The following is a 26,086-nucleotide window of genomic DNA, read 5'->3' as shown; positions in this document are numbered from 1 at the left end:
GGGAGCATCGTTGGAGTAGGCATCCCTGGTTGGAGGGGTCCCATGTCAACAATGATTTTATTGATGGCACGAAGGTCGTGAAGGAGCCGCCACTTGTCTTTCCCCGGCTTCCGGATAACAAATACTGGGGAGTTCCAAGGGCTGGTAGTCTCTACAATATTACCTTTTAATAATTGCTCCTCTACGAGCTCGTTGAGCGCTCTTAATTTGTCTTTTCGAAGCGGCCACTGATCAATCCAGATTGCTTCATCAGTGGTCCAATCAAGTTTTTGGAAGGGGCGCTCCACAGTGGCCGCTATTAAAAATCCCGAGGGGTTTTCGGGATTTCAATCTTTACCCCCCATTGTGACATAAGGTCTCTCCCCCACAAGGGAACCTGGAAATCCGCAATGAATGGGCGTAAATTTGCTAATTGCCCATCCGGCCCCATAATTTGCACTACGCTCCTTGATACTTGCGCTAATTGAGTACCCCCTATACCCTGAATTTTCCCTGCCACAGGTTGCAGCTCCCAATGTGACGGCCATCTCCTCTGGGGGATGATCGTCACATCTGCCCCCGTATCAAGCAGACCCTTCAGATGGACAGATTCCGCACCCTGCTTGATGCTGCAATCGATGATGGGTTTGTCCTCACCCACTATTTCTGTCCAGTAGACGCCTGGTGCGTGGTCGTCCACTGGGACTCCCTCCGGGACAGGAATATATTGGGCTATGATTTGCCCCTTTGGGAGAAAATATGGTGGGTGAATGCAGCGCGCTAAGAGGAGGAGATCTTCCGGACCCTCTGGGAAGGTGATCGGGGAGATCTCAATCTCTGGGGGTGTGTGTTTAGTGTCCCCGATGGCGATGTACTTACAGTCACATCCAGTGTTTTTCTTGCCTCCCTCCAGTGGATCCACAGCAACTACTGTCCAGTGCTGGGTTTGAAAGAGGATGTCCTTGGTGGTGGTTAGATGTCGCGTCCGGTTGGGTGTCCAAGCCTGATGTGAAAAGCCCCCCTCCCCCGCAAGACCTGCCCCATTTATCGCTTCGCGCGGGGCAGGCTCGCGCAGCTCCCCTAGTTTTTTTTTATTATTGTATTGTTTGCCCTCGCCCCCGCACTGCTCCCTTGGCTAGGATGCTCTGCCGGGCAGTCCCTAGCTAGATGTCCAGGTTGCCTGCAGCGGAAACACAGTGGTTGACGCGCTGGTGATGGTGGAAACTGCATCACTGCTGCCGTAGGCGCTCGTCTCAACTGTTGCGGTGGGATGGCTCTGGACATCCCCATCATCGGCACCTTCCTGGAGCAGGCTTCGATAAGGATGTCTAGTGTCGGGGTTGGGTAGAGAGGCAAACTGAAAATTATTTGTTTACAGATGTCATTGGCATTGGCTTTTGCCACTTCTAATACAAGCTGTTCTTGTAGATTTGCCTCTTCTACTTGCTTCTCTGCCTGGGCTTGCAATCTATTGATAAACTTATTAAAAGGTTCATTAGGGAGCTGGAAAATACTCATTAAATTTATCTGGGGTCCCTCCTCAGGTAATGTATTGAAAACCTTTTCTGCGGCCTCCATGATTTTAATCAGGACAGGCCGGGGTAATACCCTGGCCTGCTCCTCTGGCTTGTCCCAATTTCCCTCACCGCACAAGTGATCTAAAGTCAGAGGGACTCCATCTATACATCTATCAATACTGTGCAAGAGGCTTGGAAGGATGGTCTCTAATGATCTCTTCCACCCCTGTTTCCACAACCTGAAGTCAGCTGTGGAAAGGAGGCAGGAAAACAGCTCCTTCAGATCACTGGGCACCATTTCGTTCGCAGAAAAGGTAGCTTTTAATAGACCTTTAAAATATTCACTACCTCTCCCAAACTCCTTCTGTGCCTTGCACAGCTCTCTCTTAGTCTGGAAGGAGAGGGCTTCCCATTCCCGGGACCGCCCCCCCCTTCCACTAGAAGTCACCGGTGCGGCAAGGGGGATTTCTACCTGTTCCGGGTTCTGGCTTCCAGGCTTACCACCTCTAGCTCCCAAAGCATGGGAACCGGGTGTGGTACCGTGGGAACCGGAAGAAAGGGCGTGGGAACCAGGAGCCGGAGGGGGCGGGACTGGAGGACCGACTGAGGAGGAGGGCAAGGGGGAGGAGCGGCAATCAGAAAAGGCGGGGTTTAGGTGCATGACTTCAGAGGGGCCCGCCCCTGAGGAGGAGGAGGTTTTCGAGGGGAACTGGGTGGAGTTAGGGTAGGGAGAAGGGGTGGAGCTAGGGAGGAAAGGGTTGTTCCTGGGGGTCTGAAAGGGATTATGGGGAGAAGAGGCACAAGGGAAGGTCCCAGCCATGTGGTCCCCGCCATTTTGTGCCCTCCGGGAGCCCTCTTGAGGGTTAGGAGAGGGGTAGGGGAACACAGGGGAACACTGGAAACTGGGGGAAACTGAGGCACGGGGGTCTGAGGGTGAAAACTGGGGACTTGCAACTTGGGAAATGTTTAGCTGAGGGTTTGTAACTGGGGAGACGGGGGAATCGAAAAGTGCTCTGGTAACTTGGCCAGGGCTACCAGGGCAGGGGTTCTGGGAGAGACGTGGGGGGCCAGGGGTCCTGTTACCCTTGGGGGAACCCTGAACAGGACAATTTGCCCTGCAGGTCGCTCCGCAGGTCTCCCTCAACTCGGGATCAGGGGGAGAGGAACACGGGGATGGGGAAACTGGGGAAACCGGGGCAGTCTGTGGCAGCTGCTCCTGCAAATTTTTTTCTTTTATTACGGCAGACTGAATTAAGATAAACAATGTTACAAATTTGTCAGCCGATGTATCTCCTTCATTTACTAACTCTGTTAACTTTATTCCGACTTCATTCCAAAACTCTACGGTGTTTGCTCTGTCTGGGGTGAAGTTGGGGAAATGCAGGAACAGCCATCTCACAAACTGTTTCACCCTCCCACGAGAAAACCGTCTACTCTCTCCTTCAAGGGTAGTCACAACTTGGTAGAAAACTCTTTTTTGCTGTGCTGACAGACGTGCGCCCATCTTTTTAACCCCAGCACAGCAATTCCCACCACCCCCTGCAGCTAAAGGCACACGTAACAAAGTACGGGTCTGAACCGGGCTACCCCACACTCCCTCCCCGAGGGATTCTCAACACACAGCAGGGGGAGCTGCACACCAACACACAGCAGGGGGAGCTGCACACACTTGCACACCCCCTCGTCCCCCACGTGGGGCTACTCACCCAAGTCCGAACCGGTGCTGCAGGAGACGTCCACAAACCCCGAGGCGATCGTCGGCACGTCGACGGTTGCCACCTCGATCCCCAGGAGCAGCACTCGACAAAAATGAGTTTGCTCTACCGGGGTAGCTGCCGCTCACAGTCTTTTGTAAAATCCACACAAGTGCGTAGATTCACCGACTTCTCCGGGGGTCTCCACGTCTCACGAGAGGCCCCGCGTTGAGCGTCATCTGTCGCTGCCCGAATCGGCCTCTTTTGCCTCGGCTAGCTGTGGCCGATGTCAGCGGCAGGAGTGGGGAACCAGGCTAGCACTGCGAGGCTCAACCTGGAACCTCCAGAGCTCCTCTGCGCTCTGGCGTTGAGGCTTACAGGGCGACACAGGTTGTGACGAAGGGAGAAAGAGTGCTCAAACTCCTCCGATTTCCCAGGAACAAGTTTATTCCAACAGGTGCAGAGCTGGGACCACAGGGGAGAGGTCTGAGCCGAGACCCTGGGCACCCCCATGCGCCAGGTTTTAAGGACCGTGGGCGGCTCGTATGGTGACCAATGGGACAACAGCAACGGAGGGGTTAAGGGTGGGGATTACAATATGCAGGACCAATGGTAGGGACCCGGGGGGGGGAAAGCAACTGTACAATCAATAGGGCGTCGAGGAAGGGATGATAGGCAGGGAAAGAACTGGAACAAAAGGTGGGGGTTCACATAGATTGACAGGGCTTAGGGGCAGGATTAGGGTGATGGATGGGGAACAATCTGGAAAAATGGGAAGGGTTTACCATGATGGGCACCTGGGGACAAACCATTCTTTATGACCGGGGAGCAACTGGGGTAAACTACCTCTGAACTTAATAAAACCAAGCAATATGGGCGGCAACAACAAAATTAAAGGGAAAAGTGGAAAAAAAAAGATTTGGGCTAAAATCTGGAAAAAAAAAGATAATTGGACGAAAAAATGGGGAAAAAAAGGACAAAATTTTGGGGGGAAGTGGGAAAAAAAGAGAAAATTTGGGATAAAAATGGAAAAAAGAGACAAAATTTGGGGCAAAAATGGGTGAAAATCCCAAAAATTGTCCTGATTTGGTTCCAAAGAGGCCCCAAAGAATCAAATGAGGCCAAATTTGGGTCAAAAACGGGAAAAAAAGAGACAAAATTTGGGGTAAAAATGGTGTAAAAAGGGGAAAAAAAAGAGGGAGATTCGTGCAGGTTTGGGTCCAAAGGTCCATGAAAGGTTCCTGAGGGACTTCCAGAAGGTTCTGGAGCCACCCCGGGGGTTCTAGACTGTCCAGAATGGTGCTGAGGTTCTAGATCATTCTGTGGGGTTCTAGACAATCCTGCCGGGTGCTGAGCGGTGCTGAAGGTTCTGGATCGCCCCGTGGGTCCTGATGCTCTACCAGAAGGTGCTGGATCCATCCCGAGGGTGCTGAGGCTCTTCCAGAAGGTGCTGGATCCATCCTGAGGGTGCTCAGCACCATCCTGAGGGTGCAGGATGAGTCCCAAGGGTGCTGAGCACCATCCCGAGGGTGCTGAGCTCCGTCCCGAGGGTGCTCAGCACCATTTTGGGGCTGAAATTTGGGGATTTTGGGGGAAAATCTGGGATTTTGAGATGGAATTCGGGGATTTGGGGGAAAATATGAGACTTTGAGATGAAATTCAGGGATTTTGGGGGAAAATTTGGGATTTTGGGGTGAAATCCCGGAGGATTTTGGTATGAAATCCCGGGATTTTGAGGCAATATTCGGAAATTTTGGGGAGAAATTTGGGGTTTTCGGGTGGAAATCCCGGCGGGAATTTGGGCTGAAGTCCCGGGGTGGGTTTTGGGGTGAAATCCGGGGATTTTGGGGTTTTTGTGGCCGCGCGAGCCCCCGGGAGCAGCAGCAGCGGCCGCGCCGGGGCCGCTCCCACGGTGACACTGAGAGGGCAAAAAACCCCGGCCCGGTTTGGGCCTGGACCCTCAGGGCCGGGAAGCAGATACCGAAGCGTCAGGTTTTCCCCCAGACCGGCAGGTTTTACCCCAAACCGGCAGGTTTAGCCCTAGACAGGCAGGTTTTACCCCAAACCGGCAGGTTTTCCCCCAAACCGGCAGGTTTTACCCCAAACCGGCAGGTTTAGCCCTAGACAGGCAGGTTTTACCCCACACCGGCAGGTTTAGCCCTAGACAGGCAGATTTTACCCCACACCGGCAGGTTTAGCCCTAGACAGGCAGGTTTTACTCCAAACCGGCAGGTTTTCCCCCAAACCGGCAGGTTTTACCCCAAACCGGCAGGTTTAGCCCTAGACAGGCAGGTTTTACTCCAAACCGGCAGGTTTTACCCCACACCGGCAGGTTTAGCCCTAGACAGGCAGGTTTTACCCCACACCGGCAGGTTTAGCCCTAGACAGGCAGGTTTTCCCCCAAACCGGCAGGTTTTCCCCCAAACCGGCAGGTTTAGCCCTAGACAGGCAGGTTTTACCCCAAACCGGCAGGTTTTACCCCAAACCGGCAGGTTTAGCCCTAGACAGGCAGGTTTTACTCCAAACCGGCAGGTTTTCCCCCAAACCGGCAGGTTTTACCCCAAACCGGCAGGTTTTACCCCAAAATGCGGCCGTGACCGCTCAGGGATTGGGTGAGGGGAGCGCCGCAGCCGCCAGGGGGCGCCAACCGCCCCCAATGGTGCTCCGGCTCACTAAGCCCCGCCCCCAGCAGGAACAAGCCCCGCCCACCCACGCACTTAATACCCCAGTGAGCCACGCCCCTCTGCGTCACAGGCCACGCCCCACGCGCTGGGACCCCGCCCAATGTTCGAGCCCCACCTCGTTCCTCCTCGGCTCCGCCCCCTCGCCGCCGTTCTCGCTCCCCCCCATATCTCGCGATATCGGTGCCCGGAAGCGGCAGCTGCGGCCCGAGCCGGCGCTGAGGGGCCCGCCCGCCATGGAGGCCCCGCGGCCGCTGCTGCTGCTCCTGCTGCTCCTGGCGCTCTGCGCCGCCCGTGCCGCGGGTGAGGAGCCTCTGGCACCCCGAGCGGGGGACCTGGCGGGCCCGGGGAGGGGTCGCGGAGCTGCAGCGGGCGGGGGGACTGTGGCAGGGGCAGGAGAGGGCAGCGAAGCCCCTGGGCCGGGGGTGGGTCGGGCACCGCGCTCGGTTTGCGGGGCCTCCTCTGCCCCTGAGCCCGGGTCACTCGGGGGTTCCCCCTCCCGCCGTGGGAACCCCCGTTCCCCCCGCCCCTCGCCGTTCCCTTCCCCTTCTGCTCCCGCCTGCCCCCGTGGGTTCCCCCCGGGGGTTCCAGCGTCCCTCTGGGGCGGTTTCCCCTCTGCTGTCCCCCGGTACCGACTGACTGCTCCCCGTGTTTGCCCACAGCAGAGACCTCACAAACGGAGACCGGCGAATCGGGGGCAGCCGGGGCACCTGGAGGAGGTGACAACCAGGAAAACCAGAGCACATCCCCAGAGAACAAAAACCAGCAGAAGGATAAACTCAAAAATGGCAACTCTGAAACAGGCACAAATAGCGGGACCAGCATGGATGTGAACAAAAACAAGGACCAGAGCAACAATCCAACTGCAAATGACAACAAAGAGGACGAGGAGAAGAAGAAGAAGGAGTCACAGACAGCCAGCACCACGGAGGCTGCTCAGAATGGCCAAAGTGCAGATGGGACTAGTGAAAGCAACAATGCAGGAGGCAAGGAACAAGGAAATGAAGGCCAGAACAGCAGCGGTGGTAGCACAGCCAGCACAGACGGTGGTGGCACTGGTGGCCAGGACAACAAAGGCAGTGCCACTGGTGGCCAGGACAACACTGGCAGTGCCACTGGTGGCCAGGGCAACACAGGCAGCAACACTGGTGGCCAGGACAACACAGGCAGCAACACTGGTGGCCAGGGCAACACTGGCAGTGGCACTGGTGGCCAGGGCAACACAGCCAGTGGCACTGAGGGCGAGGGCAACACAGGCAGCAGCGCTGGTGGCCAGGGCAACACTGGCAGTGGCACTGGTGGCCAGAGTGGCAGCAGCAACAACAATGGGCAGAGCGGAGACCAGAAGAGCCAGGACGACAAGCAGCCAGGCAGCTCTGGGAAAAAGGACACCAAGGGAGACGGAAGTGAGAAGGGCACGGCTGGCGACGGCACGAACAGCGACGGCAAGGACAACGAGAACACAAATGGCAGCAACACCCAAAACGGCAACAAGGACCAGGACAGCAAGAAGGACCAGAGCACCAACCAGGGCAGCAATGACAGGAACGGGGCTGGCACCCAGGACGGCAAGGGCAGTAGTGGGCACACAAACGGAGGCAGCAGTGGGCAGCAGGCCCAGGCTGAGACCCCGGGCAGTGCTGGTGAGAGCCAAGGCAGTGCTGGTGGCGAGCAGCCTCACAGCCAGGACAATCCAAAGAACTCCCAGGAGGACCAAAGCCCTGTGTCACACTCCTCTCCCTCTGCTGTGGAGGACAACAGCTTTTTGGAAAATGAAGAAAACCCTGCAGAGGACGAGGCTGAGGAGGGCAGTGACACCTCCTTGGAGCAGGAGACAGGGAACAGTGTTCCCTCCCTGCCCAGGGCCCGCTCAGAGAGCAGCCACTTCTTTGCCTACCTGGTGACCACAGCCGTTATCGTTGCGGCCCTGTACGTGGCCTACCACAACAAACGGAAGGTGAGCAGCCAGGTTCAAGCCCTGAAAGTTGGGACTGGGACCTGCTCAGCCCTTTCCCCTCATCCTGACTACAGTATCTCCTAGTTTGGTTCAGTGTGAAGGGGTGTGAAATCCCCTTCACATCTTTTCTCTGAGAGTTTCCTACTGACAGTGTTCTGTAGCAGGTTACACAAGATTGGGGTTATTTTTTCTCACATAAAGCTGGTTTTGAGGGAGAAGAAAAAAACCAAATTCTTACTATTTTCTGCTCGTTGAGCAAACCTCATTATCCATCTTAGCTGGGGTTGAGTACTGGCATTTACATATTTTAAGTACTTCGTCACAGGAGAAGGGTTTTAGGAGCAGGTGAATGAAAAACCACAGGTGAGTCTGTGTTGGAAGCTGCTGTTCCACTCACTCTGTCTCCATTTTTCTCTCTCCAAAGATCATTGCTTTTGCTCTGGAAGGAAAAAGATCAAAAACTGGTCGACGGCCCAAATCTGGTGATTATCAGAGACTGGATCAAAAGGTGAGACCCAGCCCAAAGGGGGGTTGGGGTGCCTGGTGTGTGTTGGAAATACAGTTGGCCTTTGCATTAGAAAGGGTCCCAAAGCCCCAGCTCAGACAGTTTGGGAAAGCACAGCTTGCTGTAGAAACAGGGTTTTGCCAGGAAATGGAAAAAGTAAGACTGAGAAATGCTGGCAGAGCTGACCCAGGGTACAGGTGGGACAGTCTTGAGCTGGGCTGTGCTGAACAGCTTTGTCACTGATCCAAATGACTTGTCTGAGAGGATTTTAGTGGGAGAAGGGTAGGGTTTGTAGAGAAATCCCTTTCTTCTCTCCCTTGAAACCTATTTCCAGCTCTTGCCCTTCAAGGCAGATGTGCTTGTAATTATTTTCTGCCATGGGAAGAGGAAAGGTAGGAAAACAAAGGCGAGAACTCAAGTTTGCTTTGGGAGCTTCTCAGCCCACTCAAGTTGGACAGATCAGCAGAGTAATTCTGAGTTTTCAGATAGTTCCAACCTTTCCTTTTGCCTTTCCAGATCTAGATTCCTCCTCAGATTATGACAGCTGCCAATGGGAACGCAGTGCTGCCACTGATGGATTTCAGTCCACGGGAAGGAGGGAAAACGCTTTCTGTTTTGCACCTGCACCTTGATAAAACTTCTCACTTCCCTAACTGCTCCTTTCCCAGCTGCCTTGTTTTCCCCCTGGGTGTCTGGCTGCTGGAAAAGCCAGTCCCAGAACTGCACACCCAGAACTTCTGTGTCCCAATGCAATGGAATTTGCCCTCTGCTGGACTGATCCCTCCTTTTTGTGGGGGAAGTTAAGGATCTGCTGCACAATGAGCCACGGGACTGTCCCTTGCCTGGGAACGAAGCTGCCTTGGTCTCTCCCCTCTCCTTCTCCTCCATCCATTGGGTTTGGATGCTCAAGTTGGGAGCATGTGAGTTCTCTTGCACTTGTTTGGAATTGACCCACCACAGCCTCAGATTTGGGTTTTCTCTCCTTGATCAGTTTTCAGATTTCACACTCAGATTCCCTTTCTCACACATACCCTTGGCCATGCTGAAGCAGTTTTTGTGGTGTAGCTCAAAGCCTTCATGCTCTGTGCAGGTCCTTTCCCTCCCAGTGCTCCCAGTTCAGCTGTCTGCCCTGGGGGTGTTGGTTGTGGTACAGTGCTGTGGAGGAGGGGGTCAGCCTGGGGAAGCTCCGTGCCCTGTTGGGGTCAGGGATTGTGATGGGAAGATTGCTTCCTCCCCCTTGTCAAGTGTAGGAAGGAAGGAATATAAATCCCTGAGGAGTTTGGGGTGAGTGAAGCTCCCAGTCCCTGCAGATGTGTTGGATGGGTACTGCTCAGACCAAGGGCTGACACTGCTGAGGTGCTTTTCATTCCTGTACTTCCACTCCCCAGAGGTTTGTTCAAGCTGGGATGTTGCTGGAGAAGGCACAAAGTACCTGCTTGGCTCCTGCTTTGGATTTTTCCAGTATAGGCAGAAAAAAATGGAATAGAGGAACCCAGCTGTACCACATCAGGTGCCAGGCACGTGCCAGTCCTGCACTTGCCAACTGACTGCACGGGAAGAATGCCAGGATGGTTAAATTCCCTAAATTCCCTCCTGGTGTTTTGTTTTTTTTCTCTGGCCTTCCCAGGCCTGGGAACAATCAGCACCTTGCTCTTTGGTCACCTTGGACAAGGGCAGAGCCATTTTCTGGTCACTGTGAAAGCTGCCGCTCTAGTTTTTACTTCCTAATAGTTCATTCCAAGAGGGGAGAGAGGGCTTGACCTTCTCCAAACCCTAAAATCTTCCTTTGCCTTTTTTGCTGGCTGTTGGCAAGCACGAGGAGCACGAGAGTCCTTCTTGGCTTTAAAGATTCTCAGAGTTTCCCTAGGAAACATCTAGGATGCTAAAAGGACTTCCAGGAGTTGTTTTGGAGAGCAGGAGGGTGGAGGGAAGAGAAAGGGAAACAGGACTGGGAATGTAACTCTCAGGGGAAAGGGTGGGAGCAGCAAATCACCCCGCTCCAGAGTTCCTGTGGGATCAGCCAGGCTGGGGGGGCTGCTTCAGGGCAGGGTTGGGGAGGGGGACACAGGCTTTTGGCTGGTGACAGCAGGGGTACAAACCCTGTTCCAGTGTGTGGAATTCTGTGTGCTCCTGGGCTGCTCCAGCCAGGATTTTTTGGATGTGTGCGCTTTTTGGAGTGTGAGTGCTCTATGCTTGCTTTGTCCTGTTTTGGTTTTAATTGAATAATAATTTAGAAAGGTGGTGGGGTTTTTTTTTCCACCATCCACTTATTTTTCTATCCTGGGAGCTGTTTCAAATCCTCTCTTGCTCTAGGCTGTGGGAATCCCACCCTGCTGCCAACAGGGGAGGGAATATTTTGGACCTCAAACAGCTCGATCCCAGGCTGAGCCAAGCACAAGCTGCTTAGGGTAATCAGGACACACCTCATGGCTCTGGGAAGCGCTGGGTCTGGGGAGAAGCAGATCTCACACCAGGCTGAACTCTGGGGCTTTTCCCCCAGAATCTCCCTGCCAGCACTTTCTGGGGCTGCTGTGTTCTACCAACAGTGTGGGCTGCCCAAACCTCTGGCAAGTGGTTGCAGTTTGTTGAGTTTTATGGTGTTTATGCAACATGTCCCAAAGGGGTCAAGGTGCACAGAACCTTTTCCCTTTGGACATATGTGTTTTCCATGGATGGTATCAGTTGGTACAGAGGGTTTTTTGCCAAACACTCCCACTTTTTAGGCTTGAACCAGCATATGATTTGTTTTCTGCTGCAGTGAAATGCACCTTGCTTGGAAGGATCAGAATTTTTTACAGCTCTTTGTACTGTTTTTTTTTTTATTTTGTGTGGTGAAGTCAGTAAATGGATTTAAAACTGGTTGAGTTTTCACTTCTCTCTTGGTTTTGTTTTTTTTCGTGTTCTTTGCATGGTGTTCATTGACACCTGGCACCAAAGGTTCAGGGTGGCTCCTCTTTATGCAAAACCAATTTGATTTTGATGAAAACACCTGTTTTTGTGGAGCTGTGTGTGCTCAGAGCTCTGTGTGCAGCCGGAAGGAGCCCAGACAGGCCGAGGCCAGAGCGGATTTGAAGTTTCCAGTCCGCTTTGCAGAGCCCGGTGTCAGCCCAGCTCCACGGGGGCTGGCGTGGGGTGATGTGAGGTCAGGGCCCAAGAGGAGATTAAACTGCTCTGGACAGAGCTTAGTCCTGAGCTCTCCTCTTAGATTTCTTCTTTCTCCTCCAGAGAGCCCCAGGGGGCAATCACAGGATGTCCCAGCCTGGTGGAGCAGCAGCAAAGAGAAAAAAAAGGAAAAGTGAATGGTGTGGCTGCTGCTGCCAGCTGTGGAATGGGGACAGAACGTGCCTGATCCCCAGTGGATGATGAGGGTTCTTTGGGGAGTATTTCCTGCAGAGAATGGAGGAAGCTCTCTCCTTTCCCCCACCTCTTTTCCCCAAAAGGAGGAAATCCCACCTTCCACTCCCCTCCAGTCCTGGCAGTGGCCAATTGGCCAGACAGGGAACAGGGAGGGCCACTGGTTTTCCTGGGGATGGGGTTACTGACAGCTTGCAGGAGGAAAAAAGAGTGAAAAGGGGGGATCAAATGAAGATTCCCATGGGGATGTGGGGTTGGGAGAGACCTTACAGACCTCTCCAGTTCCAAGCCTTGCTATGAGGGGCTCAAAGCACTGCTCTGTGTCTTTAGGGTGATTTCCCAAAAAAAAACTACCTCACTGTGCTCCAGGAGCTTGCTGAACCCCTTTCCTGCTCTCACCCTGATCTGAGGGGGCTGGGAAGGCCCCAAAAGACTTTGGCAGGCAGGAGCAGCCCCTCAGGTCAGGGCCTGGCCCTGGGTGCAGGAAGCAGTGGGAGCATTCCAGAGGTGGGCAGTGCCCACGGGACTGTGTGCCCACAGTGACTGCCCAGGAGTCGAAGTCCATGAGTGGAAATAATGTCAAATCAGAAATGCTTTGCCAGCTGGGTTGGGCTCTACTTATCAGGGCTGAATTGCTGACACATTCCGATAGAGGCAGTTTAGCAGAGGGGCCCAGAGGGCGGAAGACGTTTCATGCATGAGAAACTGGGCGAAACTGGGCACTGAGCTGGGTGCTGGGCTTGGGTCTGTGCCCTCCAGCCCTCCTGCTCCTGCACAGGCTGACTGGAGAGTGCTGCCAGCTGGGGGTTGGGGTCTGCTCCCAGGGAACAAGGGACAGGACAAGGGGAAACGGCCTCAAGCTGTGCCAGGAGAGGTTTAGGTTGGATCTGTCCGAGGTTCCTCTGTGGAAAGAGCTGCTCAGGACAGTGGTGGAGTCCCCATCCCTGGGGGGATTTAGCAGCTGTGTGGATGTGGCACCTGGGGACGTGGGTCAGTGGTGGCCTTGGCAGTGCTGGGGGAATGGTTGGACCTGATGGTCCTGGGGTTTTTCCAGCCCAAATGATTCCATGGTTCTGTGAAACGCTGCTACATCCACTCCCTGACCTCCATTCCGGACCCCAGTGAACCTGATCTGCAAACCCTGTTAACCACCCAGGGTTTATTTTTTCTTATCTTCTTTTGTTGAAAGCTTTGAATCTTGCACAGCCTCCTGAGCAAATAGGTGAACCTAAGCTGATCCCACAGCAGGTATTTTCCTTATGGGCAGGGCACCAGCCAAGCAAACACATCAGCTTTGCCTCTGCAAGACAAATTCCATGGCCTGGGAAGGTTTGTTTGGATTAGAAAAACACCAAAATGGTGCATCAGGGGCTCTCCCTTACCTGGGCTGCAGGTGAACATCTGCAGGGAGGGATGGGAAGGTCATTTCAGATTCCACCTTGGTCAGCCTCCAGGTCTGCACTGTCACACTCCACACCCACCCCTGGCTGAATCTTCCCCCTGACCAGTCTGTGGGGAGAATGGCCACCTTGAGCTCCCCCAGTTCTGCTCTCTGGGGTCCCTGGGGGCTCCCTGTGGGCCTCTAACCACAGACGAGGATCCATGGCTTGGGAGAGACCTTACAGACCACCCAATCCCACCCCTGCCTTGTGAAGACAATTCCAGGGATCCACAAGCAGCCACAGCTTCTCTGGGCAGCCTGTGCCAGGGCACTGAAAGGAGCTCTTACATTCTCCCTGAAGCCATCTCTTCTGCAGGTGGGCACCCCCAGCTGTCCCAGCCTGGCTCCAGAGCAGAGGCTCTCCAGCCCTTGGGAGCTCCATGGCCTCCTCTGGACTCACTCCAGAAGCTCCACATCCCTCTGGAGTGGTCCCAGAAGTGGAGGAAGTTCTGCAGGTGGGGGTCTCAGCTGGGCTGCGGGCTGCAGCTGCTGGAGGTGCTCAGAGCAGCCTCCCCAGTTCACTGCTGTGGATTTCCCAAGGGGTTGGCTCGGGGTAATTTCTCTTTGCAGAGCTCACCTTCTCTGCAAATTCCATCCCATCACTGAATTATCTCTTTGCTCAGTGATCTAATCCTCTTTGCCAGATCAGCCTTCAACCGTCTTTCCAGGGCTCCTTTCCAGTACGGTCACACTATCCCCTGCTCAGGAACCAGCTCTGGGGTTTATTTTTCTCCTACTCCATCAGCAGCTCACAGCTGGGCTTCTCCCAGCCCTGCCCTGGGGGGTTGCTGTCCCCAAATGTCACCATGATGGGATTTCAGGTCAACTTTTATGAATTCATCCACATCCAGTTGGTGTCTGGGAGGAATATTTGCTCCCAGTGACGTCCTGTGTCGTGGCACAGTGAGATTTCAGCTGCAGTCCAAAGGGTACAAACCACTGGGAGAAATGGGGACACTGGGGATGACTGAGGCTGTCATCCTCCCCAAAACTTGTCTGGTGCAGGACAAACCCTCAGCAACACGTTCACAACAATGGGGCTATCCCTTCCCCTTTCCCCTCCTGTTCCACTTCCCATCCTGCTTTCCCTTCCCCTTCTTTTCTCCTTCACAACCACTGAGCCATCACGAGGCACAAATCTCAGGATCATTATCACTGCTTTATTTCTTCCAGTCTCAAGTGCTTCCCTTCCCATCTGGAGAGGACTTTCATCCTGCTCCCGAGTTTTTACCAGCAGAGTATGTTTGGAGAGTGTGTTTGTGCCACCGATGGGGCAATGGGGAGGGAGCACGAGTCCCTTCATGGCCAGGGACCAGCACTAGACATGATGGTGGAAGGGGATGCATTGTTTTGGTGGGGGTGAGGTCCAGCACAATCTGTCTGGGAATGGGAACGGCATCTTCCTGGACTGAAATCCCTCAGCTTCAAATAGAGATGGGTCTGCTACAGGTGTGTGACAGCTGAGAGTGAGGTGGGGGTGATGTGATGGGGAGCAGGGGTCCCTGGTGCTGGGGTGGTGGCTTCAGTCTCCCTTCTTGGAGCTGGTGGCCTCCAAGCGCATCTTCAGCCACGCCGCATCCACGTAGAGGTTGCGCTTGAGGATGGTGCTGGCGCAGACGATGGCTCCTTGCAGGGCTCCCATGAACCCCCCCAGGCACAAATCCTGCCCTGAAAGGAGGGAGCAGCAGATTGGTCCCGCTGTGAGCAGCCCTCTCTCCCCATTCCATCCCCATCAACCACCAGTGGTGTTCTGGGCATCACCTTCCCCACCTTCCAGCTGCCCTTACACCATCCCTGGGGTCTGAACCCAAACCCTCTCCCTGCCTGACCTTTCCTTGTCTCCAGCAGAGACAGGGGCTCATCCTGCCCCATCGTGCCCTGGACAAGGAGACACCCTCCCAGAGCTGGAGGAGCACAGCCCATATCTCCTCCCTTTGGGACCATGGAACTCTGCTTTTCCAGGCATTATTCCACTGCCCTTTATTCCCTTTCAGCATTGAAGGTTTTCTCCCCCCACATCCCGCTCCCCCAGAGCTGTCCTCCTCTGAGGACGCTGCTGGCCCTGTCACCTGTCAGGTAGAGGTTGGGCACAGCCGTGTCTGCCCGCACAGCAGCGATGGTTTCGGCCTGCAGGCGCGGGATGCCGTGGCTGGCGCCGTACAGCTCCCCGTGGGGACTGGCGATGTAGTGCTGGTTGGTGAGGGGAGTCCCACCCGAGAGGTACTCGACCTGCAGGGATGGGGGACCATTGCAGGAACCTGGGTGTGCGGGGTTTGGGCTGGGCTGGGTTTCCTCACAGACCCTGGGGTGGTGGTTCTGGCCAGTTTTCATCCCAGGATGGTTCTGGATGATCATCCTGGGATGGTCATCCAGGTCTGCCCAGGTTGGATGGGGCTTGGAGCAACCTGGTCTAGTGGAAGGTGTCCCTGTTCATGACGGGATGGAACTGGATGAGCTCTAAGGCCTTTTCCAACCCAAACCATCCCATGACTCCATGGTCCCTGGTAGGTAGAGGGGACCCAGAGAGGAGGTGCAGGACCCCTGAACCCTGTGTTTCCTCACCCGGCCCTCGATGCGAGGGTAAAGCTTGATGACAGTCTGCATGATGGCATCCACAAAAGTCTTCTTCAGGTCCTCATAGTCATCCCCCCGCTTGTGGACCTGTTTGTCCTTCCACTCCTTGAACCACTCGTACCTGGCGAAGGTGACGATGGCCAGTGTGGATTTACCTGCAGGAGGACAAGGCTGGGGTGCTTGTCCCTCTGCCCACCCTCATCCCACCCTGTCACTGCCCCAAACTGGGTGTCAGCCTTACCTGGGTGCCTCATTTCCCAGGTGGGGTCCTTGGATGATGGTGAGGTGACAAAGAGGAAAGGGATGTTGTTGGCAGCTTCTTCTCTGGACGAACCCAGGTAGCGCTTCATCCTGCATGAGGGGAAAGGCCTGGGGTTCATTGCACACCTTCCCCTGAATCCTCCTTACAGCCAAATCCCCATTCTCTGAGTCACTGCCCAGGAATTCATCTCTTTACGCTCAACAAGCACATCCAAGGTGAAGCCAAACCTACATCCCATCCAGGTCATTCCCTTGGAACATGAAGTAGTTGGTGGGTTCCAGCCCCAGCTCTTCCCTCGAGCCGCTGAGGCCAACGAAGACAGTGAAACCGCCCTCGCCGTGGGCCACCATGCGGAGCTGGGACTGGATCTCTGCAATGTGGAGGGAAAAAGGACAATTAGAACTAGTCTTTCCTGGGGGAAATCAGGTTTTTCTAGAGTCCCCAGCCACAAAGAAGTGGTTTCTCCAATCCTGGTCCTTTCCCACCAAACCCTGACCCTTCCCACCCACACAACCATCCCCCTTCCAGCCAGCTGTGACCCATCCATCCAACTGTGCCCCTTCCCAAGCACCTCTGTCCCCTTCTACCCAACCATTCCCCTCCCATCCTTGCCCCTTCCAGAAGATTTTCTGGCAACCCAGCATTAAGTGGACATTCCATCAACTTCAACTAATTTTGGGGCCCTGCACTGAGTTTTTCAGGGAATCCTTGTACCAAACCAGGACTTTGCAAACTACAGCCAACTTGGGCCAATTAATCTAAGCTTAATAAAACCCCCGTGAAGAAGTGAGTGGCCAGGGCTGGGTTTTGAGGGCTGTGGCACAGGAGCAACAGGAGGTTTGCCAATGTTAATTGATAAATCCGCTTTCTGATGAGGCTCAGGACGGGATTAACACTGTAACCCCGTGCTCCGTAGCCAGAGCTGACGCGGGACCTGGCAGAGCCTGAGCCTCCGCTGGCAGCAGCCTCTCGTAGGTGTTGAAGATCCCGGCATCCGAAATGATCACGGGAGCAAAGATATCCACCAGATCTTGGCCTTTCTTGACACTCACACCTGGGAGGGAAAACCCAGAGGGGGAAGAATGAGGTGGTGGTAAAAGGAACCTCACCCTGGGGAGCAGCCCCACACCCCATCCCAGGCTGGTGCTCACCACAGGCTCTGCCCTGGGGGTCCAGCAGGATCCTCTGCACCGGTGCCTTCCCAAAGACATTGCCTCCAGCCTTCCGGATCACGGGAATGGTGTGGAAGGCGATTTCCCCAGCCCCACCCTTGGGGTACCAGGCGCCGTGGAGGAAGTGGTTCATCAGGATGCTGTGCATGGAGAAGCTGGCCTTGGAGGGGAGTACACCTGGGAAAAGGGGCAGCCGAGGTGGGTTTGGGCAAATCTTGGGTTTGGAGCCCATCCTAACTATTTTAGGATGAGGAACACCCTGGACATGCCACCGAGAGGGAGGTGAGAAACCTGGAGGGTAGGGAGGATGTTGGGTGTCGGTGTCCCCATGGCAAAGCCTGTGATCACCAACCTGACCAAGCCATGGGGGGCTGTGAGTAAAAACCCAGGTGAGGGGATGGAGGGAACAGGGAGGCTCAGGAACCTTCCCTTCTACGGGAACAATGTCACGCCATGGGGAAGATGAAGAACGCAGAGGGAAAGAGATGGAGATGAACAATGGGGCCACGTCACCTGCCAGTGACCTGGGGGCAAGGATGCTGGTGAAGCATCCACCGTAGTGTCCCTGCAAACCTTCCAAAAGCATGTAGAAAAAGGGGTTCTTACCTTTTTTCTGCTTCTAAAGGGTTTAACATCATCCCAGGGCCTCCTGGTCACCTACCGTAGGTGGGGAAGAGGTAGCTGAGGACAGCCCGGAGCTCAGGGTTGGGGGTGAGACCATCCACCACCTCCTTGAGGCTGCGTGAGGCCAGGTGGGAGAAGGAGCAGAGGCGTGGGAGCAGCCTGGAGCGGATCAGGAGCCCAGCCAGGAACCGTGGGAGCATCTTTAGGATCCCCAGCAGCACAACCCCGCGGCCAGTGCTCTGCAGGGAGAGCCTGGGGCTCACTGCGCAGGCCCAGGGGCTCAGAAATGCCCTAAAGATGCTCCAAAGCATTTTTTCCCCTTAAATTCACTGCTAGGCATCCTGAGGAGCTGGGAGTACTAGCTCCCTCAAAAACCTCCCTTAAAAAAAATCTTCCTCAAAAAAGCTTCCCCACCAAAACTCCTCCAAAAAGGTCCTCCCAAAAAAATCCCCCAAAAGCTGCCTAAATAAATGGTTCTTTAAATAAACTTCTTTAAAGAATTCTGCCCCAACTCCTTGAAGAACTTCTTCCTGAAAGAAATCTTCCTCGTGACACCGTGACACCGTGACGCTGCATTTTTGCGGCGGAAAGAGGCGATTTTGCGTGGGTTTCCCAATGCTTTGGGGTGATACTTTACTCCCTGGGGGTGCCCAGATCCAGGTGCCAGGGGGGTTCCCCTCTGTGTGACTCCCCAGACCCAAACTCCCCTTGTTTTATTCCACCTCTACCTTCACCAACTGCTGGAACTCATCGATGGCCGCTGCTTCCCCAGGGAACTGCTCCTTCAGCCTCCGGAAATATTCCCTCTTCCCAGAGTGGATGTGGAAAGTCTTTCCAGCACCCTGGGGGTCCCCCAAAACCACGGCATCGTAGGTGGCTGGGAGCGGGGCCCACTCCAGCTGCCCATCTGTCAGCTGGTCCATCAGGAACCGCATCAGGGAGCCCTCCTGCATCTGCCCCACATAGTGGATCCCTAAAATAGACATTTTTTTCCCTTTATTTTCACCCTTTTTATTTTCCCACCCCAGAATGTATCAAACCCTCTTATTTATCCACTCCCACCACATCGGCTCCATGTGGGAGGGAAAGGGAAAATCTGGGATACACCTGCCTCCCAACTGGGGTGAATGACGCTGACCATAGTGGTTTTAGCTGGTAATTTTGGAATTTTGTTACACTTAACTATTCATCTCTGCTGTAAATAATTAATCCTGGAGATTCAGGGACATGCAGAGCCAGAATTTGTCCTGCCACAAGAAGTTTGCCAGCAAGATGTGTCCTGAGGTAATTTCCCCCATGCTGGGGATTACATAGGGGCTGGATATGGGAATTTTGGGGGCTTTGGTACCCTACACCCAGAGGATTTTGGGGTGAAGAGCAGGAAAATGGTTTGTCTAATGCGAAGTGTGTGCTGGGGAGCTCTGGTCCTCACCCCAAGGGGTGCAATTCCCACCCTGGGGATCTCCTATGCCCCTCCCTTGGATCTGGGGGGAATCTGGGGCCCCGAATCATACCAGTGTCAAACTCAAAGCCCTTCTCAGTGAAGGTGTGGCAGCAGCCCCCCAGCTTCCCGTGCTGTTCCAGCACCAGCACACGCCAGCCCGCCTTGGCCAGCAGAGCCGCGGCTGCCAGGCCACCAATGCCGCTGCCCACCACGATGGCATCGAGCCCCTGGGGCACCTTCTCTGCCGAGAACACTGCAGGGAGAGCAGGGCGTCACTGGGGGGGAGCCCCACAGCATGGGGCACCCCCAGAACCTCGGTGAGCGGGTGGCACCGCGGGGTGAGACTGCGGGGACAGTGCCAAGCCGGGGGGATCAATGACACCCCGGGGGGATCAATGACACCCCGGGGGTGGTGCTGTCCCGGTAGATGATCCCACCCTGGGGGCAATGCTGTCCCGGGGGGCGATGACACCCCGGGCTGTTGATGGCACCCCGGGGTTTAATCCGGGGGTCCCGTACCTGTCTTGACCACGGTCCTGCGCACAGCCTTGTCGGTGACGAGCGGGGCGGGCGAGCGGCGGCTGTCGGTGGCGAACGGGTTGCGACTGGCCGGGACCCGCGGGAGGAGGAGGGAGAGGAGGGGGAGGAGGACGAGGAGGAGGAGGAGGAGGAGAAGGGGGGCGAGGAAGAACAACGCCTGCAGCCACATGGTGCTGCGCCGTCCGGGAGTCCCGCTGTGCCCCGCGGAGCCAGAACGGAGACTGCGGGAACGGGAACGGCGGGGACACGGACTCCGGGCAGGGGCGGGGGCACGGGGCTGGCACTGGGCACTGGGGGCGGGAACTGCGATTCTGAGAGCCGGGAACAGGAAACAGGAAACAGGCGCTGGGACTGGACACTGCGAGTTGGGACTGTACAGGGAGAGCTGCCACTGGGCACCAGGAGCTGGGACTGGGACTGGACACTGCGAGTTGGGACTGTACAGTGAGAGCTGCCACTGGGCACCAGGAGCTGGCGCTGGGAGCAGGCGACACCGGGAGTTGGCACTGGGATAATGGGAGCTGGTACTGACAGCTGGTAGTGGGACTGGGAACTGGCACTGGGCAGTGGCACTGAGCACTGGGAGTGGTCGCCCCGCTGCAGACCCCGAAAGCCCCGAGCCCCTCTCTGGGTCCCACCCCCGAATTTCGCCCCTCCCATCCCCGCCCGTGTCCCTCGCTTGGTGCTGACCCTCGCGTGCCTCCGTCCCCGCGTGGCGCGGTGCACGCCGGGCGCTGTAGTCCCGTGTCCCCTCCATGGCGGGCGGCGGGGCGGACTGCAGCTCCCGGCGCGCAGCGCGGCCGCGGGTGGGCAGTGCGGCGGCCTGGGGCGGGGGGAGCCTGAGGTGTCTGAGGGGTCCGGCGGGCTGAGCGGGGGCTCGGACGGGCTCCTGAGAGGTCGGGGGGCACGGAGAGCCTGGGGGCTGCTGAGGGCAGCACGAGGCTGCTCAGGGAGCGGGGGACCCCGAGCGGGTTGAGGGATTCCCGAGCGGCTGAAGGGTGCCTGGGAGCGGCTCCTGAAGGGTGGAAGTGCTGAGGGCTGCAGGAGGCTTTCCAGGGCTGGGAGAGTCCTGAGTGGCCCAGAGGGGTTCCTGAGAACCTGGGGTGGTTCTGGGGGTCGTCAGGACGGCCCCATTCCCACCACCGCCTGATCCCCTCCTGTCCCGCAGGCCATGGACGGCGCCGGGGGCTCGGAGCGGCCGCAGGAGCAGCCGGAGGAGCGGCAGCAGCGCCTTGTCCCCCCGGCAAGTCTCTGTCCGGCCGGAGCCCCCCCAGCCGACACCCGCGGGACCCCCCACCTCAGGGTTACAGCCCCCCACTTCCCCTCATTGCTCCATTTCTACCCTTACAGCCACATAAAAATCATCCATCAGGGTACAGACCCCCTGAAGGGGCCTTAGCCACCTTCCCACGGCGCACAGGGGTTGTTACCTGGGGGAAAACCTTGGAATTCGGGGTGTTTGGGGTCTGTCGTGGGGGGTAACACTGTTCCCTCTGTCCCCCTCAGATTCCAGCTCAGGGACAGGAAGGTGTCCTGCAGGAGCTGGTGCTCGGAGCAGGGCAGCCCCCAGAGCCTGGTGAGCTTTTCCTGCTTCCCTTGGATCAATCGTGGTGTTTCCTGGTGGGAAAGTCAGCTGCGGGGCTCAGAGGGACCCCAGGGAGCAAGCTGGGGGATTGTCTCAGTCAAATCTGTCTGGTGTCAGATTATTCCCCAAATTAATGCAAGATAAACCTTGTGGTTCTCCAGGTAGCTCCAGTTGGGATTTTCCTTGGAAAAGAGGAAATACAGCCCCAGGGTGTACTGAGTGGTTTTGGGGGAAGGGAGGAAACCCCCCCACTCCATGTCTGCCACCCAGACATGACTCATGTACCTCTTCCCTTGGGCAGGGATCAGCGAGGAGCAGCGCCAGGCCCAGGAGGAATGGGAGGCTCTGGAAGTGATCCAGTCAGGTACTGGGACTAACAGAGGCCTGGCAACTGGAAAGGTCCAGGAAAAGGGAAAGGAGCTGCGTCCTGGAGGGCAGGATGGGTGGGGGAGAAGCTGGGGGTGTTATTTGCAATGGAGGGGGTGGGAGGTTCCATTTTCCCCTTGTTCCCCACACTTTCAGTCTCCTGGAATCAGGGATGATTCAGGGGGGAGTCAGGGGTAAGTGGAGGTCTTACCCACTCCCTGCCTCCCTGCAGGGTTGGGGGGCACCTCAGGCGCGCCCCTCCCTCCGATTTCCTTCACTGAGGCGCTGCAGCACTTCCAGAGCACGGAGCTCTTCGAGAGCCGGGTACGGCCGGGCTCCGGCTCCTGCTCCTTGCTGGGAGTGTAGGAAGTAGGAGTTGGGGGCACCAGCCCCCTGCCTCTGGCCACGTTCCCTGATGGGTTTGGGCTGTTTGTCCTGCAGGGGAAGGTCCGGACACCGGGGCGCCGGGGGATCCTGAGCACCCTGCTCCGCTGCCTCCGCGGGCCCCCCCAGCTCCGGCCGCAGCTCCGGGGAGAGCAGGAGCTGGTGCTGGCCATGGCACAGTGTGAGTGGCCCCAGGGTGCCCTGTGTGCCCTGCTGGATCTCATCCCTGCTCCCTATGGACACAGCTCCAGGTGGGAGCCCTCTGGCTCCATGGCCTTTCTGCCCCTCAGTCCAGGGGCAAACGGGATGGGAATCACCCGGTCCCTTGGCGTGAGGGGGTCGCACACACATGGAAACCCTGGGCCTGTGGGTTTGGGGGCTGAGTGGCCTTTTCTGGGCACCAAGGGGATTTTTAAGGTGCCAGGCTGTGGTTTTTAGGTGCTGTGAGGGCATTTTTGGAGGGTGTGGGTTTGGTTTTGGGCACTGAGGGACATTTTCTGGGCACTGTTTTTTAGAGTATTGAGGGGGGAGTTTTGGATGTTTTGAGTGCCAAGAGGCATCTTTTGGGTGCTGAGGGGTGTTTTTGAGAAACCAGGGGGATTTTTAGGGTGCCACAGGGCATGGGTTTGGCTACTGAGGGTTTTCAGTGTCAAGGGGCATTTTTAGGTAACAAGGGGGGTTTTTTTGGAGGATGTGAGGTTATTTTTTTAGATGCCAAGGAGTGTTTTTTGAGGCCAAGGGGTGTTCTTGGGGCACTGAGGGATGTTTTTTAGATGCCAAGAGTGTTTTCAGCCAGCTGGGTGTTGGCTCCCTCCCTGCAGGTGCCCTGGATGACTCGGAGCGGGTGCACATGCGGATCCTGCAGACCATCTACCAGCAGCTGACACGCTCCAGGCTGGGCTGCCCGCGCTATGGAGCACACTGGGAGGAGCTGGGCTTCCAGGGTAGGAGAGGGAGCAACCCTCTGCCTGGGGAGATCCCCAGGGCCATTCCCAAAATCCATTCAAACCTTCCTTGGAGTAACTCCATTCTATCCCAGCTCCCTCAGCCACTCCCTGTGCTCCAGACCCAGCTCCACTGGCCTCCCTTGGACATGCTCCAGCTCCTCAATGTCTTCCTTGGACCCCAAAACTGATCCCAGGTTTTGATCAACTCTCCATATCCCTACAAAATTCCCAAGGGCACTCTCAATCCCTTTATCCATAGAAGAATTAAACCAAACTGGCCCCAGTACAACGTCTGGACTGGTTGGCTGGGTCATCCCAGTACCATGTTCCTAAAAAGGCTGACAGTACCTGGAAAAGTGTGGGAATGGGAGTGGTGGCTAGTTAATGCTCAGATGAGCGAGATGATGGCCCCATTAGGGAAACTGCCTGAAAGCTTTCCTTCAGGAAAGGGAATCCCCAGGATTCTTGGACTCTGGAAGTGCAGTGACAAGGAATAAACAGCCCATGGAAGTGGGAAGGTGACAGGGAGTGACTCCATGCTGTCGCTCACCTTCCCAGGTGCGGATCCCGGGACTGACCTGCGTGGGACGGGAATGCTGGGGCTGATGCAGATCCTCTTCTTTGTCCTGGATTCTCGGACATTGCCACTGGCACGGGAGATTTTCCAGCTCTCCCAGCATGAAACCCAGGCATGACCTTCCCCCTCCTCCCTGCCAAGGGGGTCTCCCTTGGAATTCCTGCTCTGGGAAAGGGAAGAACAAAAACCTTCTCTTCTGAGTTTTTTTTGGGGATGCTGAGCCAGAGGGGAGGAGAGTTTTCCATCTGAGCTTCCATAATGCTGCAATTCTGGTTGTTTTCCAGAGTTTTCCCTTCTGCATCATGTCCGTGAACATCACCCGGATTGTCATCCAGGCGCTGCAGGAGGAGCGGCTTTCCCGGTGAGGGGGGTTGGTTTTGGAGTCTCCAGCTGCCTTGTGGGTCCTTCCCCATTCCCAGGGTGTGGCTGAGCTCTGTCCCCCTTTGCAGGGAGTGCAACCAGCGGCAGCAGGTGATCGGGGTGTTGAATGACCTGTACGCTGCTGCCTTCCTGCAGCTCTCCCGCCTCTGGAGGCGGCAGCAAGGCACCATTGCTGATGCTGGCTTCTTCCTCAAGGGTTTGTCTTCCTGGGTTTTCCTTCCCCAGTTTTCCTTGGGGAGACAATCTCTGGACAGCAACCTCAAAACACCTCCCACTGTGTTCTCAGCACATCCCAGCTCAATGCCAAGGCCTGTAATGCCCAAAAAATCCAAACATTCATGGTTTAATCCTCAAACTGAGGTTTTTCCACAAATTTTCCCTATCCCAGTGCTTTGGGGGGTGTTTCTCCTCCCATTTTCCACCCCAGAGGGATGCTGTGACAGGGTGGCTCAGAGTGAGTGGTGCTGCAGACACTCCCTGCTCCCCAGGCTCACAAGGAGCTATAGCTTAGCCCCTGTCCATGAATTACTTATTCCAGAGAGGATTTCTGTCAGTGGGACTAATCAGAAATCCCTCAGAAATCAGGATCTGGGCTTCATCTTCACCTCATCTTCCCTGCATTCCAATCTCAGGGTGCTCAGGCTGGCACTGAGCTTCCTGTGCTTCCTCATCCCAGGGAAAGCATGAGCATGCCCTTACCCAAGGGAAAATGTCGGGACACCTAATGTATTGGACCTTTGACACCATGCAGGCCCTGCTTCCCTCAACGTTTTCCCCCTCTGACCTTTCCAGAGCTGGAATTATCCACCAAAAAGAAGCCAAGGCAGCTGCTGAAATCCCTGGAAGCCTACCTGAGCTGTGGCCTACAGCCTCCCTCCCCTCTCTCCTCCCAGATCCACTTCACTGGCATTTGTGACCCTGGGGCAGAGCTGGAGGGAGATTCCCGGCTGATCTGACAAGGACTGGGACACGGCATAGGGAGTTGTGCTGGTGGATCAGCCCTTGGAGGCAGACACACCACTGTTCCCCCTGGTTTGGGGGTTTGGAAAGGCCAGGAGAGGTCACGGAGCTGGGATCTTGTGTGCTTCAGGTGGAATTCTCTGGAAGTGAAGGAGGAAGAGGTGGTGGAGCAGGAGATTCCATGATTCCAGCCTGCCACTGGGATAGTCCCTGTCTCCATCCCAAATTGAGGGTCCCACCTGGGTCCTTGCCCTCCCCAGCTGGAGCTTGAAGCTGGTGCTGAGATCCTGGATCCCATCCTGGTTCCAGCAGTGCCTGGAGTGGGTGACCCCCACTTTGGGCTGTGGCAGAACCCCCAGGGTCACTGTGGGGTGTCAGCACCCAAAACAGTGATTAAAGGGAGGAGATGAGGGATCTGGTGGAAAAGAGGTTTGGATTTGCCACTGGACTCTGGGGAAAGGTGAACTGGGGGTGCCCAGAGTCCACTTTGGGGTGAAAAAGGTGCTGTGGAGGAGAGAAAAGAGGGTTGAGAGCCCCAAGGAGGAGGGGAAGGATTATTCCCTCCCTCTGGGAGCAGCTCAGGGCCAATGCTTGGGAATGGCCCCTAAAAATGGGGAAAAGCAGCCCTCAAAGCCCAAATCTGGAGGGAAATGAGGGGTTTGGAGGAGAGAAGTGGGAGCTGGGGTGAGAATGGAGCTTTGTGGCCCCAGTTCCCCTGAGAGGGAGATGATTCCTGAGGGGTGGGAATGCTCCTGAATGGAAAAAAATAAATGGAGAAAAAAGAGCCTGAAGTTGGGGTCTGCTCTCCTGATCTTGAATTATTGTGGAAATTGAAGGGGGAATCCTCTTCAGGTGTTTTGGGGGAACAAAAGTGTGGGGTGGGGATGGGAATGCCAGGAAGGGGGAGGACGTGCAGGTGGGATGCAGTGACCAGGAAAGGATGAGGGGAAGAGGTGGAGGTGGAAACATATTATGTGGAAACATATTTGGGAGTGGGATCTGGGATAAGGGGGGATAGAAAAGACAAGAAAAAAAGGAAAAATAATGTGTTCTATAAAAGGAGGGGGAAAACCAAGAAAGAAATAGAAAGGACAAGGAAAAAAGGAGGGAAAGAGCCCCCAGCACCCTTTCCCTAGTTTGTT

The 26,086-nt window shown here is 55.8% G+C and overlaps 3 protein-coding genes across 3 annotated transcripts; 2 read left to right on the top strand and 1 right to left on the bottom strand.

Moving 5' to 3' along the window:
* The first annotated feature begins 5,846 nt into the window (after positions 1-5,846).
* On the top strand, positions 5,847-11,204 carry TGOLN2 (trans-golgi network protein 2). Its single transcript, XM_058859111.1, has 4 exons — positions 5,847-6,174; positions 6,534-7,828; positions 8,253-8,336; positions 8,850-11,204. Exons 1-4 carry the CDS (start codon positions 5,847-5,849, stop codon positions 8,853-8,855), a joined length of 1,713 nt encoding a protein of 570 aa, XP_058715094.1. The 3' UTR covers positions 8,856-11,204.
* Positions 11,205-14,268: 3,064 nt separating this feature from the next.
* On the bottom strand, positions 14,269-20,501 carry RETSAT (retinol saturase). Its single transcript, XM_058859268.1, has 12 exons — positions 20,163-20,501; positions 19,724-20,102; positions 19,275-19,457; positions 18,489-18,733; positions 17,798-17,999; positions 17,116-17,313; positions 16,899-17,018; positions 16,196-16,334; positions 15,944-16,053; positions 15,691-15,857; positions 15,198-15,357; positions 14,269-14,796 (listed from the first exon to the last, which is right to left on the bottom strand). Exons 1-12 carry the CDS (start codon positions 20,499-20,501, stop codon positions 14,651-14,653), a joined length of 2,388 nt encoding a protein of 795 aa, XP_058715251.1. The 3' UTR covers positions 14,269-14,650.
* On the top strand, positions 20,298-25,753 carry ELMOD3 (ELMO domain containing 3). Its single transcript, XM_058859306.1, has 11 exons — positions 20,298-20,588; positions 20,913-20,987; positions 21,251-21,320; positions 21,631-21,693; positions 21,928-22,019; positions 22,137-22,260; positions 22,901-23,023; positions 23,585-23,715; positions 23,888-23,964; positions 24,053-24,180; positions 24,777-25,753. The coding sequence occupies exons 2-11, from the start codon at positions 20,916-20,918 to the stop codon at positions 24,938-24,940; spliced, it is 1,044 nt and encodes a 347-aa protein (XP_058715289.1). The 5' UTR covers positions 20,298-20,588; positions 20,913-20,915; the 3' UTR covers positions 24,941-25,753.
* Positions 25,754-26,086: the final 333 nt, after the last annotated feature.

The sequence above is a fragment of the Poecile atricapillus genome, chromosome 29 (assembly GCF_030490865.1).
Source record: "Poecile atricapillus isolate bPoeAtr1 chromosome 29, bPoeAtr1.hap1, whole genome shotgun sequence".
Taxonomy (NCBI): Eukaryota; Metazoa; Chordata; class Aves; order Passeriformes; family Paridae; genus Poecile; species Poecile atricapillus.
Note: the sequence above shows the minus strand (reverse complement) of the source record. Positions and strands in the feature narration are given on the sequence as shown.

Bases quoted from the DNA above. Each gene is read 5' to 3' on its own strand.
- RETSAT (XM_058859268.1), bottom strand. From the start codon at position 20,501: ATGGAGGGGACACGGGACTACAGCGCCCGGCGTGCACCGCGCCACGCG. The intron at 17,019-17,115 runs GTGAGCACCAGC...TTTCCCTCCCAG, and splicing joins CCCCCAGGGCAGAGCCTGTG to GTGTGAGTGTCAAGAAAGGC. The intron at 16,054-16,195 runs GTAGGTTTGGCT...CCCCTCATGCAG, and splicing joins GGGAATGACCTGGATGGGAT to GATGAAGCGCTACCTGGGTT.
- TGOLN2 (XM_058859111.1), top strand. From the start codon at position 5,847: ATGGTGCTCCGGCTCACTAAGCCCCGCCCCCAGCAGGAACAAGCCCCG. The intron at 6,175-6,533 runs GTGAGGAGCCTC...GTTTGCCCACAG, and splicing joins CTGCGCCGCCCGTGCCGCGG to CAGAGACCTCACAAACGGAG. The intron at 7,829-8,252 runs GTGAGCAGCCAG...CTCTCTCCAAAG, and splicing joins CCTACCACAACAAACGGAAG to ATCATTGCTTTTGCTCTGGA.
- ELMOD3 (XM_058859306.1), top strand. From the start codon at position 20,916: ATGGACGGCGCCGGGGGCTCGGAGCGGCCGCAGGAGCAGCCGGAGGAG. The intron at 23,024-23,584 runs GTAGGAGAGGGA...TCACCTTCCCAG, and splicing joins GGAGGAGCTGGGCTTCCAGG to GTGCGGATCCCGGGACTGAC. The intron at 23,965-24,052 runs GTGAGGGGGGTT...CCCCCTTTGCAG, and splicing joins CAGGAGGAGCGGCTTTCCCG to GGAGTGCAACCAGCGGCAGC.